The 17,890-nt window shown below is 47.0% G+C and overlaps 1 protein-coding gene across 1 annotated transcript in view; it reads right to left on the bottom strand.

Moving 5' to 3' along the window:
• NECAB2 (N-terminal EF-hand calcium binding protein 2) overlaps positions 1–17,890 on the bottom strand; it is a gene marked incomplete at both ends in the record, with an annotated part of 82,589 nt that overhangs the window by 4,718 nt on the left and 59,981 nt on the right. The window contains 3 exons of the mRNA XM_080352199.1: positions 37–173; positions 13,766–13,863; positions 17,514–17,539. Coding sequence (XP_080208325.1) covers positions 37–173; positions 13,766–13,863; positions 17,514–17,539 — 261 coding nt within the window. The remainder of the gene's footprint in view (positions 1–36; positions 174–13,765; positions 13,864–17,513; positions 17,540–17,890) is intronic.

The raw sequence follows: 17,890 nt of genomic DNA, 5'->3' as shown, positions 1-17,890 counted from the left end.
AAGCAGTAAGGAAGGAGGGCAGGAGGTGCTGCAGACCTGCCGGGGTTGGTTTGCTCGTCGATGGCATCCACAGCACTCTCCACAGAGCTCAGCAGTGACTGGGTCTGGTTCGCCGTCTCCTTCAGCAGGAAGCGGGTCACAAACTGGTCCACGTTGCTGCCGCTCTCGTACACCTGCCAAGGCAGACAGGGAGAGCGGTGAGACCCAGTGGGCACCCCAGCTGCTGCAGCATCCATCCAGCATCCCACGCAGAAGCTGGTTCCCTCCGTGTACTGACCGTAAGGGCCACGGGAAGAATGAACACGTGTCTGTCCCATATAGCATAGAGCCCCTCCAGCATCCGTCACCCCTGGAACAGATTTATAGTGGCTGTGACGGGAGGAAGTGTGGGCAGCAAGGGACATCAGCACTGCTTCATTTATAGATCAAGCCATGTGAAGAGATGATTACCTAAAGCCCATAGTTGCCCTCTTTACTGTGATAGGACGAGAGGTGGTGACAGGACAAGGGGTGATAGTTTTAAACTAAAGGAGGGGAGATTCAGGCCAGACATGAGGAAGGAATTTTTTTTACGCTGAGAGTGGTGAAACACTGTCCCAGGTTGCCCAGAGAGGTGGTGGATGCCCCATCCCTGGAGACATCCCAGGCCAGGCTGGACGGGGCTCTGAGCAACCTGAGCTGGTGAAGATGTCCCTGCTCATGGCAGGGGTGGCATTGGGTGAGCTCTGAAGGTCCCTTCGAACACCAACTATTCTGTGATTCAGTCAAATGATGGGCTTAAAGCACCCAGGGCCCTTGCCCAGCACAGCCTTGCTGTGCCCCATCCTGCTCCTCCACCTCCACTTCCTGCCAGGCACGGGTAGAACTAAGACACCAGCACAGCCAGTCCAACCAGTTCAACATTGTCTCAACACCACTCCAGCATCAGCCCAACTAGTCTGAGACCCAGCCCAAGTGGATCAAGACCAGCCCAGCCAGGCTACTGGCCACACCACATCTGGCTGAAGTTAACCACTCACCATTAGAGCTAAAATAACTTGCAGTGAAAGGAAAAGTTCCTCTAAACCCACGCTTGCCAGCACCACTTTTTCCTCAAACTGCCTCCAAACCACCGGTACTGGGACAGCATGTAGCCCAGGCAAACCCCCATCAGACAGCCCCATCCCTGCATGCTGGTGCCTCCTGGCATGGAATTTCTGTGGGACTCACAACTTTTTGGTGTCACAAGGTGGGGATGAACACTGCCCAGCTCCCTGCATGCCACTAGCAGTGACCAAACTAGGGGGTAAGACCAGAGCACGATCCCAGCACCACCATTTGTGTGAGCATGCAGCAGCACAGCGTGAGTACCCCAAGATCTCCCTGTGTAAATTATTCTTGTTTTATTGCAAAGCCATTAACAAGGGTTATTTCCATGGCAACCAGCGCAGCTCCGCAAGAACCCGGAGGGGCTTTATCTCATATTTTAAATCATAAAAGAAGAATGAGCTGAAGAAAAACACTTCTGAGGAAACTGGTTGCCCAGCTGATTTCTCACCCCTGATTTGATAGGGGAGCAGGAGCTTCTTGATAGCTTCTTGAGTATCCAACTAGGTTGGCAGTTAATGACTTCTCTCTGACACAAAAATCCGCGGTGTTTCTAGGGGACAAGCACGACATGGTGATTATCACCAGATGGTGATGCTGAAGCAAACTGCCATGCAGTGTACTGTGTTCATGATCTCCTGGCACCCTCGGGTGGCAGGGAGAGAGGCATAAAGATGGCAGGGATCGGTGCACTACCTTGCTCCTTCGTCAGCTCAGCCCATCCCAGTACACCAGTCAAACGGGGATGGGACTGGCCCAGGGTGCTCCATGGGCTGCAGCGTATCTGCACGAGGAGTAAGAACTGGGATGTTCCTTGGGCTTGGAGGATGCACTCAGCAGCGTACATGGGACCCAGCCACTTTTTGAGCCTTTCTCCAAGCAAGACTGCGCTCCCCTCCACAGCCCCAGTGCTCCCCAGCACAGCCCAGCGTGCTCCTCCAGCACCACTGGTACCTGATAGCCAGGCGGGAAGAACATCGGCATTGGTGTGAGATACAGGGAGATGCATCAGAAGACTCAGGCAGGAGAGGATGGAGATCTGCCTGGCCAGGGATCAGCAAAGCCTCATAAATGCAACCCTTAACTGTGAGTGAGTGCCTCTGAGTTATCTCCTTCCTCCACAGCCTGCCAATGTTTGAAAACGAGGTCAGCCAGCTTAGAAAAACCCACTTGCCTGCTGGTTGTTAGCACAGAGAATCATAACACCCTGAAACCAAGCGGTGCAGCACCGCTCACCCATACACACAGGCACAGGACGAGGAGCGCGATGGAGCGGTGTCCCCATCGGGGCTGCCCCCAGACTGTCCCTGCCTCACTGAGGGGAACCCAAGATCGATGTCTCCCTCAGTCCTTCCTTCAGGATTTTGACTTATTTGATCAGGGAGTGGAGCAGTGAGTGATGTGCCATGAGATCACGCAGCTTCCCAGGGCGGGCGGCCCGTCCTTGCCTGGTATGGTTACTACTGGGCTTTTGCACACCAAGTCCTCACCCTGGGGACGTGGTGCCACCATGCCGAGCTTGGACATCTCCTGACAAGTCCTACCTCGTTTTCGCTCGCCCTGTGCAGGCAGAGAGAGGGGTGAACAGGCAGCCTGGGACCATGGATAGAGCAGCTGGTAGAGCACCACACCGGACCCCCTCCATGGTAGGAAGAGGCACCATGGCAAGACAAATAAACAGCGATAGAGCCAAGGCAGTGATGTGAAAACAACTGTTGAGCAGTTAAATTGGGGAAAAAATTTTGAACGCTTTCATGAATATTCCTGGATAGCTGGATGATCTCTTTCCTCCCCAGAAAAATACAACTAGCTCAGAGTGTGCAATATACACTATGTATATGTATGTGTGATTTCTTTCCAAGCACTGTATTATACATATATGCACAGACACATAAATCACATTGGAACAATTCTGTATAGATAGTTTATTAAATTCTCTGTCAAGGTACTTCATCCTTCATCTTCCTCTGCTGACAGACTTTAGAAAGAGCCCCACACTGGGCCAAATCTACCCCTTTGCTCAGGCAATTATTTTATCATTTAATACATCTTCCACTATCCACACTCTGGCTAAGGAGGGTGTATTAAATCGATAAATCACCTTGGTAAAGACATATCATTGCATTTGGGATCTGAAACAATTTCTTTTGTGGTTTTCCGCCCTCCATGGCTACTCTCTGTGCACGTGTCCCTGCCTGCAGCCAGCAGCCTGCCCGTAATGAAGGCATAAATATATTAATCAGGTGCTCAAACAGACTCTGCTATAATTACAGGTAGGTTTTGATTAACTCTCGCACCCAGCCCTGCTCTGATTGCTGCTGCTGGGGATCTGATTGCTGCCTTGGTGGCAGGCAGCTGCTCCCATGGGCTGGGGATGATGTCCCTCCTTGTGCATTTAACATTGACTGGAAGGCCTCGGGGAGCTGCCGATGCTAAATGGGGAGCTGTGCGCGCTCCTCTGAGTGGCTGATTGGATTATTCTTTTAATTAAGAGCACCAGTTTTCTGGGACATGATTTATCCTGTCAAGCGTGGGGGCTGGATGCAAGCGCAGGGTAGGCTGGAGCTGAGGGCTGCACCCGGGTCCCCGTGTCCCAAGAACCCCACTGCTGTTCCAAGCAGTATTGCAATGCAAAGACACAGTAATTCCCCATTAATGTCCCTTTCCAGTGAGAGCTGCAACACCACTACCTTGTCCTCTTCTCTGATAGACATCCAAACCATGTACCACATCCCCCGTGGATGCTCCAAGCCCATCGACTGATTTTACACCCGCTCCATGCTATTTATTCCGTTCAGTTTCCCTTCCACAGGTGCAGAGAGTTCACCGCTGCTTTTCCATTTCAATCCATACATCAGGTAAATGAGGCAACATGCTGCTATTTACCTCCACGTTTTTGCTGCTCTCCAAGACCCTATAACCTGTCTCCTGCAAACACCACAAGCCAATTTCCTGATCAACCCTTTGGATACCTCATGAGAACGGATCACTCTCCGCAATGCAGGAACCTGCTCCTTTTGGAAAATCATATTTATGAACACACAGGCTATGCCGAGTGCTGTCTGATCACGTGGACTTAACTCTGGGTGCTAGAGTATGCATAGTTAAATGTTGGGATTTTATTACCTAACTACAGCCTATCATCTCAGTTCAGCTTCAGGAAAAATCGTACCGATGATTCCCACGTACTCTTAAATGAGCCTAACTCCCTACATCGAGGTGCTCTGGATGGATGTTGAGTACAAAGCTATGCCAGCTGGTGCAGAAGAATATCAGGATGTCCAAGAAGATCTGATACTTTTTGGCAGGCCATTAAGTCCAATAGCTCTGAAATTAAACAACATGGGGTTTTTTAACCCCACTTAACTAACTCTGGCCATTTCCCAACCCAGTTGTGACATGTGCTCTCAAGAGCTGTGTCTGAAATGTGTGTGCTGAAAGGTTTTTCAGCAATCCCTTGGGCTCTCCTCTAGTAAATGTCTTCCTTGGCATTGCAAAAACAAGTCATTAAGAAGACCAGCTCCAAAGGAATCCTTCCCATCATCTTATTCAAACATTTGTCAGTCTGTCCTAGGGAGATTTAATGAGGTTTGTTTTTATAAATTCCACACTGAAGAGTAATTTCCTCCTTGCTTTGCCTGAGAAGTTAAAATATTTATGGAGATAATATAATAATTGCTGCTCAATGAAGCCACTTTGTGCCGGAAGCTCTTGGAGGGGCACAGCTCCAAGCCTGCTCTTTTCCATCCAGCTGGTCCATTAGTTCAAGGCTAGAAAGAATTTGTCACCACAGATCCTACCCTGCTGCAGAGTGTTTTGCTGGCAAGCCTTGTTGGGGAAGGAACAGGGTGGCCGCCAAAGAGGCTGAGGAGGGTGAAAAAATCCCAGATCCTACCGCTCTCTTCACATCACAGGCTTTTTCTGTGCCTCTAAAGCACATCCCCATGCACAGAGAGTGCTCACATTGGGAGCACAGGCTGCTCAAAGCCAACCACAGCTCTTCCAGCTTTCCATTTCTTTATGTACCTGTCCAAATTCTGGCACAGATTAATTAAAACACCACTTGGATGTGTTACCTGTGCAAATCACAGCTGGGATTTTTGTGCCATCGAGTGCTTGGCCTTGCCAACACCAGACTCAAGCATCCCTCATTGGGTATTGCAAATTGATGGCCAAACCTGGGCTCTTGCAGTTGTGTTCCTTGTGGGAACTGAATGACTGAAAAAGGAGATTTTTGATGTTGTTGAGCATCTCAAAGTTTCTCTGCTGGCATTTTTAAAGGTCACTATTTAGCTCGTTAAGGCTACAGGATGTAAAATATAAATGATTCTGTGCCGCCCACAGACTCTGAGACCCCCCAAGACAAGCTGGCACCTTCCCTTTGCCTTGCAGCATTGCAGCCTGACCGATGAGGTTTTCCAGTGCTGGTTTTCAGTGAGACTGGCCAAACTGGTTGACATTTACCAAGCCTGTTGATATTGATGGCTTCTCCAATTTTTATTCACTTCAAGCACCACCAAAGCACGCCCACAGAGTGACGGCACCGAACTGAGGAGGCTTTTCAAATGGAAACCAAAGCCAATTCTGTTTCGCCCACACTTTTCCTTCAGTTAAAAAAAAAAAAAAAAAGACAACCAACCCAACAACAAAGCCATTGCCATGCCATGAAACACCCTTGTCAAACCTCATCCTGGGATGATGAAGAGGTTATCTTCCACCCACTCATCCCTTTAAAAACCAGGCATGTGTTGCGCTGTAGCCTCGGAGTGGCTGATTTAAATTCGTAGCTCATAATTGCCTGTTTTCTTCCAAAAGATATTTTCTTATAATCAGAATAACACTCAGACCTGCCTCTCGCTCCTTTTCCTATCCCTGACTCTTAAATCCCTTCAAAAGCAGAGACCCGAAACTGATTGCCTGGCACATAATCAGTAGAAGAAACCTGAAGAGAACAGACACTTAAATAGTTGATAAATGAAAGCATTAACATATGAAAGACCCTCAGCCTTCCCGAAACGGCTCTAAAAAAACAAATGAGACACCTGTTCAGATAAAAAACCCAGTGATGGCATCACATGGGTTTTAAAAACCTTTTGCTATAAAAACCTCCCTCCTTTTATAAATCTCAGTATCAACCCCTTCTCAGCTCATGTTTGCCTTCTCTTGTCTTGAAGGTCTCCTGCCACAGACCCTTCCCAAGCAATATCTCACAGGGCTTTCTTCTCCCCGTTTTTAGAAATTCCGCTTGCTGCAACAAAACCCTGTTATTTCTCATTGTAGTCACGTGGATGTGAAGGCCAGGTAAGTGTTGGCTCTATCATGTGCTATACAGCACACATTCTATGGATCAAGATGCATATGGCATTTTTGTGCCCTGTCCACTTACTCTACAGGCAAAAAACAGACCTGGAAAATCAAGTGTGGCCTGCTGCTTCTGAACACCCTGCCTATAATTAGCCCTTCTCTTAACATAAGCTCCTAATTAGCTGTATTTACTACCCACAAGACTATAAATTAATACACATTTTATCTCACTTTTCCAAGGAAAGTACAGATTTTGTTTTCCAAATAGGACCTACCCAAAAGACCCTGCAGATGTATTGACGTGGGATGGTCAAGCTGCTGAAGGCTCAGCCTGGCTGTGCCAGCTGGTTATGTGTTGTCTCGGTCCCTGCCTTTCCTTTTGGTGGCTTCTTCAAAGCTGTTCTCGGGCAAGAACTTTGGCAAGACAGCAGTACTGACATCTGGTGGATTTATTCCCTTCACCACACAATTTATTTAATCCCAGTAGAAATGGCCTTAAAATGGGAGAGGGCAGGAGGAAGACCTACAGGAGGCCCATGAGAGCCAGGGCAGCATGAGTAGAACCTCCAGAGAAGATGCTCTTCCTTCTCGGAGCAAAAGGAAGGACATGAATTTTCAAGCGGCAGACAAGCAGAAGAGCAGCGAATAAACATCTTCAACTAAAAGTAAGCTCCAAGAGAGACCTTCTTAAGATTCATCTCCCTGCCAGCCCTGCTGTGCTCTCCGTCCGTCTGGCAGCCTGGTGGGATCTCATGCACAGCCCAGCAGAGCTGGCAGGGAAATAGCTCCGAATGGCATCACACATAGAATCGGCTTTTCGGTCTGGAGTCTGAACAGGAAAGTTAGGGAAAATTCAGTTCTTGCAGAACTGGAGTAGCACTTTTGGCTTTAATTTACAGTGCAATGTTTTCTTAAATTCATTTCAGAGAAGAGCTGCAGAAATGCTTTCTGAGAAGCTAAACAAATATGCCTTGTTTCCGTTTAGATTATTCTGGAACTATAAAGTTTTCCAGAAATCCACGTCATTTTTCACCATAGAAATGGATACTGAAATTGTTCAGAAATGTATCATTCAAAATATATGGAAACATGACTCAGCCTTTACCAATTCATCACCACACTGCCACTCCTTCCTTTTTTCAGCCAAAACCATTCGCCATGAATACATGTTTAACTGCATATAAGAGTCTTTCTAAGCTGGCATTTCATCATAAAATCACCCATCCAAGAAAGGGGTAAAAAACCAGCTAATAATCTTTAAAACAATTCCAACCCTGTCAGGACAGAGCTCTGTGCTGCAAAGATGAGGATGGATGATGCTCTGAGCCCCCCAGAAAAGGCAAACCGATCGCCAGCAAAGGGCCATTTGAGCAAACACCCTGACCCTAGAGAAGGGTCAAATGCTTCCAAGGGGGAAGACCATGACAAGACGGGCAGGATCTCCCAGGGCTCAGCCAGGTACAAAGCACCAGGAGATCAGCTGTTCCTGTGTTTGGCAGCAAGGAAACCAGAGAAGTGCTTTGCCGAAGGAGAACCTGGTATGCACTAGCGTATGAATTCACTCAGGAAGAAAGATCTCTACAACTATCTGAAAGGAGGTTGTAGCATGGAGGGTATTGGTCTCTTCTCCCAAGTAGCAAGTGATAGGACAAGAGGAAATGGCCTAAAGTTGTGCCAGGGGTGCTTTAGATTGGATATTAGGAAAAATTTCTTCATAGAAAGGGCTGTCGGGCATTGGAACAGGCTGCCCAGGGAAGTGGGGGAGTCACCGTCCCTGGAGGTGTTTAAAAGACACGTAGATGAGGTTCTTAGGGACATGGTTTAGTGCCAGAGATAGGTTAATGGTTGGACTTGATGGTTTTGAGGGTCCCTTCCAACCAAAATGATTCTATGATTCTATAAAGATGAAAAAACAGATGTTCTGTGCTGCAGTGGTGCCCCATGGGCTTCAAGCTCAAACCGGGGGAGCTCAGCTGATGCTCATGTAACCATCATGGCTCAGAGGGAGCCGAGATGGGGCCAGCTGATGATGTCCATGGGAAGCCCTGAGCAGCTCACGCTGCATCCAGAGCTGCTGCCACCGTGTTGCTGTTACACCCTCCTATGGGCCAGTCTCCTGCCGCAGCAAAGTGCCGCTTCAGGGCCCCAGATGACCTCAGTATGAACACCAAGTTGGTTAAGCAGAGCAGGAGAAAACCTGCTCAATTAAAATGAAAGGACAAGATAAAGGATTAGCTGGAGAGTGGGAGGAAAAGATTAAGAATTATTTTATCTTGAGGTGTCATCATTCAAAAAAGAGCAATATAATCTTTGGCAAGCTTAATTTTTGTAGGTAAGAATGCAAATGAGAGCACACTGTATTGCTGTTCTGGACCATGCTATAACCCATCCATCATTTCTAGCATCCGAGACTGGTGGCTGGTGGTGGCTGCCCTGGGGCTGTAACGGAGCTGCTCAAACACGCGCTCCCTCGCAGGGTGCTGGTGGGGGAAACCCCTGGTCATGCTGGCAGATGGGCAGATGGGAGAGGACGTGCCCTGCAGCGGCTCCTGCTGAGCCCCAGAGCCCTGCATCTCCTGTGCACTGTGATGACATGTCATGAGGCAGAGACAAGAAGGGGGAATTGCAGCAGAACAATTCAACTCACAAATAATGTATGCAAACCTATTCACCCATATGGATATAGCTCTGAGCTTCCTTGTGCTGCTGGAGCATCAGCAGCTGTTACTGAAGGTCAGTACATTCAGTTTTCCCTTTATGATTCTGTTATCTAAATAATGATGCTCAGGGAAAAATGTGTTTGCAGCTGGTTTGGGTACATAAGACACATGTGGTATTTGGCACCCTGACACAAGAAGGCTCTCAGGGGTTATGTGGTGTGTTACCACTTGGTCATGTTTGCACTTCCGCTCCATTAAATGAGATAAAAAGGATTTTGGTGAGTGACAGACTGGCAATGGCCCTGGCAGCAGGCAAGCAAGGAGTAAAACACTTTCACATCTCTTTTTGCTCCCCTCCAGGACCAATGGGGATGCTGAAGTTCAAGCAGAGGGTGGGCCAGGGCCACCCACAGGTCCTCAGACCTTCTCCATAAACCCCTCCTGCTGCCCCTCTCTTCTCTTTGAAGCCAGTCTCCGAATGCCCCCTAATTTGCCAGCACCCCGTCCCCTGCTCTGCTCACCCTGTCCTGGTCCTTGCCAAAGCAGAGTTGCGCAGCCATTCCCCGCACTGTGTCAATGAGTATCAGAGAGATCAGCTGCATTTATTTCAGTATGTCCATGGGGGTTATTTGCAATTTCATCTCCAATTTGGGGCAATTTTGCTTTACAAGTACTTCCCTTCCAGCTGGAACAGGGCACGCACCAAAAATGGCCACCAGCACTTCTTGGACCTATCTAGTGCCCAACAAGAGCTTCTCCAGGAAGGAACGATTTGACCTCAAATCTGAGCTGCTTCGTCCTTGAGGATATTCCTCACTCGGCATTTTTTGGGACTTCTTTGCAGCTTGCTTTTCAAGCTTGCCTCACCACCAAAGGTCAGCTGTGCTCATGTTTCCATGCTCGGTGCTTCAAAATGCTTATTTGACAAAAGCGAGGAGCAGGAGCAACCCCAGTGCGGCAGGCGGTGGAAGTCGTACCTGGCAGGAATGGGGCTAATTGAGCCTCTTGGGTTCAAAACCACAAAATATGCCTTTTTTTTTTTTTTTTAATCAAGCTAAAGCACGTTTCCTGCGGTTTCTGGGTGAGGGTGTTATGCCATTGTAACCACCACCCCAGCACTGTCCCTCTGGCTCCCCAGGCACTGTCCCCCCATTCCCCCAACCCCCATCCCAAAGCAGGGGGTCAGTAACCAAATGGGAGGGACAGCTCAACCCGGCTTCACTCCACCAGCTCCCACTGATACCGGACACACAAATATGTCCTTCCTGGTCACATTGGTTTTGATATTTGCTAGCTGCACTACAAAATGGTAAATTAGAATTATATAAAAACATCTCCTGCTGTCAGCTTTTTTTTTTAGATCCTGAAAGTTTATTTCCTTTCTCTCCAATTTAACTTTGCATTTCCCACCGTCATTGGCAGTCGTTTCAACACAGCACGGACATCACCATATTGGAAAATAATTACAATGACAGATTTTGTTTTGCTGTATGAGACCTTCCACTATTGAATCTAATTACTGCTGATACTTTATGAGCTCCTCCAGCACAAGATAATTGCTGCTTTCTCTTTTTATGAGCAAGAAATAATCAGCTGTCTTTTAAGGTGAGAAATACAAACAGCAATTAAACACCACGGCTACCCAGCCTCTCTCGTCAACAGGCACCTCTCGTCAGAAAGCCAACACAGAAGTAGTTTAGGCTTCATTTATCATTTGCTTTTTCTAATGGAGGGGAGAGGGAGGGAATAAGGAACATTCTCCTATGAGCAATAGTTTTCTCCAGCTGACAAAATGCTTATTTTAATACAGAGAAGCAGGAGTAGCTCACAAGTGAAGCAGTTTGCTCATGAGTCTGTATGCTCAGCATGAGCACCAAGCCCTTTGCAGGGTCTGGCCTTGGGGAAAAGCTGCAGAGGCACAGCAACAAGCTCAAGCAGTGAAGGGCACAAAACAATGCTTGGATCCTACCAAACCTTGTTGCTTTGGCAGGCTTTTCCCTGATCCAGTGTTCCTACAAATATATTTGTATGTGTGTATCTCCTACACATCCTGACAGCAGCACGAGGTCCATCACAGATGGAGGTGGTGGAGCAGCAGGAGACCTGGATGGAGGGACCCCCTCAGACAGCTGGAAGCTCAAACCAGCTTTTGCAATCCTGTGATGGAGAGTCTTCTCCCTGGGGCTGGGGCTTTACCCTGCAGGTGTGGTCCCAGCCCTGGAGGAAATAAAACACCCCTGCGACATTCCCCAGGCTGGGGTACGGGAACATATACAGGCTGGAACCTGGTGGGAAGACTTGATTACTTGATCAGTTCAGAACCTAAGAAGCCTGCTTCTGACACTTTTGGCAATACTGACACTAAAACCAGCAAGACTAGTAAACAGGTACTTTCTTTTCTGGAAAAATATACAGTGAAAGAATCTCAGATCTCAAAAAAAAGAAAAAGCACTGATGTTTTACACTCAGGAAAAGCTACTGATGCTGCCTGGGAGTCTGTCTTATCTGAACACTGGAGATAAGTTTCTGTACCACCTACAACACAGCTTACTTTCTGGCTTTTTGTTTTGTTTGGTTTTTGGTTTGGGGTTTTTTTTTCCCCTTCAGTTCCTTACACAAACAAAGCACCTGTGTTTGAATAATGCATTGATGTACCACTTTGTTCACAAAATCACAGCAGGGAGACGATGTTTTTCATGAAACACGTCTTTGCCAATTCCTCTCTGTGACCAAGTCTTACTCTGTCTGCTCACTTGCCAGAAGTCTGCCAGGCAGCAAAGAGCAACACACCTCACGGGCGGATAAAACGGAGGGAGCGTTTCCCTTGCCTGGCTTTAGCCATCTAGAAGGGACATATCTGCATCTGAGATCTCTCAGAGTCACGGGAGGAAGATGCCTCCAGCACTCTGGATCTTGCTGGTTCCATCCACAAAACCATGACGGGGGTGACCAGCTCAGGTTTAGGTAAATAACCCTGACCCATTGTAACTAAGGCGGGTGAATCCTGTCCTGAGTAGCTGAATCAAGGAGGGAGAAAGATGCTCTTTTCATGAAGGCAGAGGGTTGGGATTATGAATAACCACCTTGCTTCTGCTGCAGATTTCTAATGGAAGGTAATACCCACATGCTCAGATGCCTGATTTATAGACAGGGAATAAGCCATCCTCCTCTTGCAAAATAACTGGGAGAAATTAGCCATACATTTTAACCTTGCATTTGAAAAGCAACGGTGGAAGGCATCACAAATAGCAAGTTGGAGTGAATTACTGCTATTAGCATGTTAACATGTATTTAAAACACATAGTTTGCAAATCTGACTGCCAGAAAATTTTCTAACAATGTATATAAATGAAGCATGAACAGGCACAGCAACTTAATGAAAAAAAAATGAACTATTACTGTTGTCCAGGGTTTCTTTACCCCCTCATAATATGTTGATAAAAAATTCACAAACACTTTAGATCAGTGTTTGGCCAGAAACTTTTGTCTTTTGTTTAATATGGCAAGACATCAAGATGTGCCTTCACTCTCCATGCTGCCATCGTCACACACATCAAAAAAGATGGATTTGGATAAAGTGAGGAAATTAGGGTCTTTACTCAGCAACCAGAGGAGTGAGAAATTTGCTGTTCTAACTCCTAAAACTTCTTATCATTGCTAGATCTCTAATGTGGAGAAATTTAAGCTTCTCCTTTAGCTTCAAAGATAAACAGAAGGGAGATTTCAATTTGGATTACTCAGAGGAGGAATGGATTTGAATCAGGAGGTTCTTACAGGTGCTTGGCAAAAGCAAAACCTCCCTCCTTGGCTCAGTCCCCGCCAGTGATAAGAAAGGCTACTTTTCACTCATCATGGCACCAAAGAATGATGCAAATATGGCTGAAGGTAGAAGTGGGAGAAGGACTGATTATGGTGAGGTAACAAATATCACTGATACAGCACAGTTGTTTTATCAAGTGGTATAGAAAGGATAGGAAAATGGTTTCAAAGGCACAAGACCTCTATAAACACCTCACCAAATGAATGGTGCACCTCTCAGCAAGGATGTTTATCTGATACATCAGCTCAGATTTTCTAGATATTTGTAAATAAACTTCAGTGTGCTTCTTGAGCAGTGTCACTGTCTAGCAATCCATCATCAACAGTATCATTAAGGTACATGGTGGATTTTGTTTTAAGAAGCTGGAGGTACCCTGCACATGTAAAACAAACATTTCCCCTGCAGTCCTTCAAACATATGGACATCTGGTTTCTGACACAGCTTTGTGCACATGAATTACCATATTTCTGGAACTCAGGATGCCTTCCAACACACAAGATGTACTTAATGTTTCCAAAAGCACTCCCAATGATGCACCTTCATGCTTCAGGCAATGTAAAGTACAAGCCATAGCACAGCCAAGACTTACGAAGAGTGCTGAGAAGATACAGTGCTCTGCCACAAAGCCTCCCCACCACCATCTACTGCACATGACACTGGCACCTTGGTTCACAATCTGGCCAAGATTTTTACAATTCGTTTGCTGTTAACACAAAAAAAAATCTACTGTCCTTCTGTTGCTGCAATGATCCACTTAACACATAAATGCAAAAGCACAAGGAGATGACACTGCTGAATAGGATGAAAACCTTAGGATTTAGATGCTTCATTAATGTAAAATTTGCACCATTTACTCTGAGCCTGTGGAGCACAAGGTGCGGTAAGGAGGACTCACCCGTTTGGTGTAGTCCATCGCTTTCAGGATGGAGAGGTTCAGCGTCTCCAGTGAGGCCAAGACATCTTCATAGTCTCCCATATGGTCAGCAAAATAGTCTGGGAAAACAAAGAGGGACATGATGGAAACTGTTGATGTAACATCACGCTTCAAGGCTACATGACCAAGATAGGTCTATTTATTGGCAGAAATTAAAACCTGAGAGGGTGGTTTTAAGTATATTTTTATATTCTGTATTCTGAGCCAAAGTCACATTTTGTCCTTCAAGGGTGGGAGGTGGTACAATTCCTGTGAAGTTTGGGACCATTGTAAAAAAGAGATGTAAGGCACAGTAACTCCCACAGTCACAGGCTTCTGAGGGCAAAGTCTGCCTTGAAAGGAAAAGAACGCAGCTGCAAGCTGGGCCTGAAAGGACGTGTTCTCCACGGAGAGGGAGTCCATGCCATCCTCAAATCCTGTGTTCAGTTTTGGGCCCCTCATTACAAGAAAGACACTGAGATACTGAAGCAAGTTCAGAGAAGGGAATAGAGCTGTGAAGGGTCTGGAGCACAAGTGTGATGGGAGCGACTGAGGGACCTGGGGGGTTCAGCTGGAGAACAGGAGCTGAGGGGAGACCTTCTGATCTCTGAACTGCCTGAAAGGAGCTTGGAGCATGGAGGGGGTTGGTCTCTTCTCCCAAGTGGCAAGAGACAGGATGAGAGCAAATGGCCTCAAGTTGTGCCAAGGGAGGGTCAGATTGGATATTAGGAAAAAATTCTTCCCGTAAAGGGTTTTCAGGCATTGGAACAGGCTGCCCAGGGCAATGATGGAGTCACCATCCCTGGAGGGGTTTAAAAGACACGTAGATGAGGTTCTTAGGTACGTGATTTACTGCCAGTGTCGGCTTGACAGTTGGTCTCAATAATCTTGAGGGTCTCTTCCAACCAAAATGCTTCTATGACTCTCAGCCCTCCCGTGGGAAGGGTGATCTGCACCCGGCTGCACTGCAGCTCCAGCAGTAGCCAAATGCAATCCCAGCCACTCTTCACTGATGCAAAACAGCCAAAATCGGTGTGTCGCCATGTGGCCAATGGCTCCATGACCCATTTGAACCCTGGTGCAGTTTCATGCAAGAGCTAGAGTCCTGAAATCAGCCATTCACAACAGAAATAGCGAGAAGTGAAGCCTGATGGTGAGGTGTGCTGTGATCTTGCAGCGTAGACAAAAAGTTACCCTGTTTCTGGGTGACTGACAGCGATTACAGCTAAAAGCTGTTCCTTAAAAGCCACCAGCACTGTTCCTTAGTGCGAAGACACAAAGCTTCACACCAAGGTGACAGCTCTGTGGAATGCAACAAGACAAACTCCAGGAAACAATCCCACTAATTAGGTTTTCTTGGCTTAATTAGAACTGTCTATAGCTATTTACAGCCCAAGAACGTATCCAAGGGGAAGAAGATTTGGTAGAAACTGGAATGTCACAGCGTGATTGACAGCAGCTGTTCGCTGTTCCATGGTTGCCAAACAGCTTATTCTCACTGCAGCATGTTTGTGTTATTCTTCTTATTATTACTTTACTTGGGAAAGAAAAACTGAGCAGATCTTAAAGGTGAAGGAAAACTATTTTTGTAGGTCCTGAAATGAAAAGCTGGGCCCCTGTATTTCAGGAAAAATGAGCTGTTGTGGGCAGAGCACAGCCCCAAGACCATCAAAGGAGCATGACATTGGCTTAACCAAAGTATTCAATGCTACTGTTTTAACCTTATTTATTCACAGGAATATGTGAGATCAGCTCTTCCTATCCCACATGGTTATTGCTCATGGCTCCTACACATGTGCAGAGAGCAATGGGTGGATGCTCAGGAGATGAACAACACTGCAACCCAGGGCTGGTGTGGGAAGAGGTGGGTGCCCCCACCCACCATCCATTTATAAAGGGTTGATGTGTGTCTCCCATTTGTAGAGTACATCTCAGTTCTCTGAACATGCAATATCTGTGTTTCATTTAAACTGAGGAGTGGCAGGCACAATTTGGTAGCTGTTTATGCATTTTATGGACATACTGAGTGCTTCCAGCTCCTCTAGGGGTAAGAGCTATAAAACCATGTTTAAGACAGTCTATGTGCTGGTGATTGTTGCATTTGTCAGCAGGAAAAAAAAAAAAAACAGAACTTCATAAGATGATATCTGATATGGATTAAACCATATTGAATTTCTCTTATAAGCTGTGGGGATCAAGAAATCCTTTTAAAAATGCTCTCAAAGTCCTACAACACACAATGCATTTCAAGAGAAAGAACCTAGCTTCCATTTTGCCAAAACAAAGTTTTATATTTAAACTACCACTTAGAAGAGTAGCGAGCAAATAAGAAATGGCAGGCAAGGGTGGGTATTCAGCAGATAATGGCTCTAGGCAGGATCTCGTGCTGATTGAGCCTTCCTCCAGCTTCCCGCAGGAGGTGATGGGTTTATCTGCCTCCTCTCCTGGCAGCTTCATCCCCCAGAAAGGCAGCAGGTTGGGATCACGCTGGGCAACAGCCACACGATTTTCTGATTTTATCAGACTGATGGAGAAAGCAACGTGGGGTCAAGCAATGATGTTCCTATGCCTGTTTTTCCTGACAAAGTTGACAGTATGGGATGGGGGGTTTTGGTCTTTTGGGTCAGCTGGCAAGGCGACCAAACACAATGAGAAAGGAGCGATGGGAACAAGTCAATCATATTGTCAGTGAGTCAAAAGGATTTTATGTTTCTTGTGGACAACAATTGGGGATAACGAGCTGAAAGATTGCTGGAGGCTCAAGTGCTCAATATCCTGCAGGGTGCTGTGGTGAGAAAGGTGGGGTGTTGGTGGGGTGCTGGCAGGGGGTAAGTGCACTGGGAGGAGAAAAACCCTGTGTAACAGCCCAGTGCAGGCAGAGCCACAGGCTTAAAAGTCTTAAAAGTGTCAGGAATAAGGAGCAACCACCTGGTGCTGGCACAAGCATCCAGCAAACACTGTTCTGGCTGCTCAACCCGCTCTCAGCCAGACCTCTGAAGGCTGTAATCAGTGGTAAGGTTATGAAGGCAAATGGTGACGACCCGCCAAGGTGTCTTTATATGTTCTTCTGCATCCTGGCATGGAAGGCAAGGAGAAGAGACAGGTGAGCCCTCTGTAAGGCCACGCACCTCTGTCTCTCCTTCTCCTCCTAAAAAGACGGGGCACAGGAAACGCTTTCCAATACTAAGTGTCCATGGAAAAATACACCTGAGTGAGGATCAGGAGCCCCGTGCATGAGTCGCCTCACATCAAGGCAAAGCCCTTGAGAAATACTGGCAGGAAATATTCCCTTTCTGGTTAAGGTATGGGATAAAACATTACCAGGGATTTTCTTTTCAGCCTTTAATTTCTGTGAGCTGTAGGTGTGTAGAGGTGGTGTACTCCTCAGGCAGCCTGCTGGGAAACATGTTATGGGTACTGCAGATGGATACTGGTTTATTGAACTTCAGAGCAGAGCTGGAAGCCATGACATTGCCACAAATTAAATTCCGGCATGTTATTGAATAGGAGCCAGGTGCTCCACTCAGCTCTGACCCCAATTGTGTTGCAAGAAAATGAAGAAAAGTTTTGTCAGTTTTCCTGTGGAATACGGGGTGAAGCAGCAGAAGTGCTGAGACCACCCCAGCTCCGCAGCCACCACAGCCCTGCCAGCTTTGCAATGGGTTTCATGCATCTGAAAGCACACGTGTACATAGCAATTGCTTTGCCCCAAGAGAGGGACCACACTCACCGCACAGCTCCTTGGTGTCCACATTGCTGGAAGAGGGGGGAGACAAGGTAGGGGAGGAAGCAGGAAAAAAAAGAGAGAAACAAGATTTTAATGTGAAGGACAGATGAAGGATACATTTAGGATTTCTGCAGGCTTAACCCCAGACACCCACCCATAATGTCATCAATTGCTCAGCATCCCCCAGCTACTGGTGGGGACAGGTTAAGGAGAAGGCAATGGCTGGTGCCACTCAGGAAATCCACACACATCTGCATCTTCAGCATCTGCACCACTGGGGCAGGTTCACACATTAGTTTGGATACTCCCTGAGGGAGAAAAGGGGACTTGTGCATCCACCTCATGAGTGGACCTGTGCCTATAGGAGACCTAGCACACCA

The sequence above is a fragment of the Nesoenas mayeri genome (assembly GCF_963082525.1).
Source record: "Nesoenas mayeri genome assembly, chromosome: 12".
Classification (NCBI taxonomy): domain Eukaryota; kingdom Metazoa; phylum Chordata; class Aves; order Columbiformes; family Columbidae; genus Nesoenas; species Nesoenas mayeri.
The sequence above is the reverse complement of the archived record's forward strand: the minus strand, read 5'-3'. Positions and strand labels throughout refer to the sequence as shown.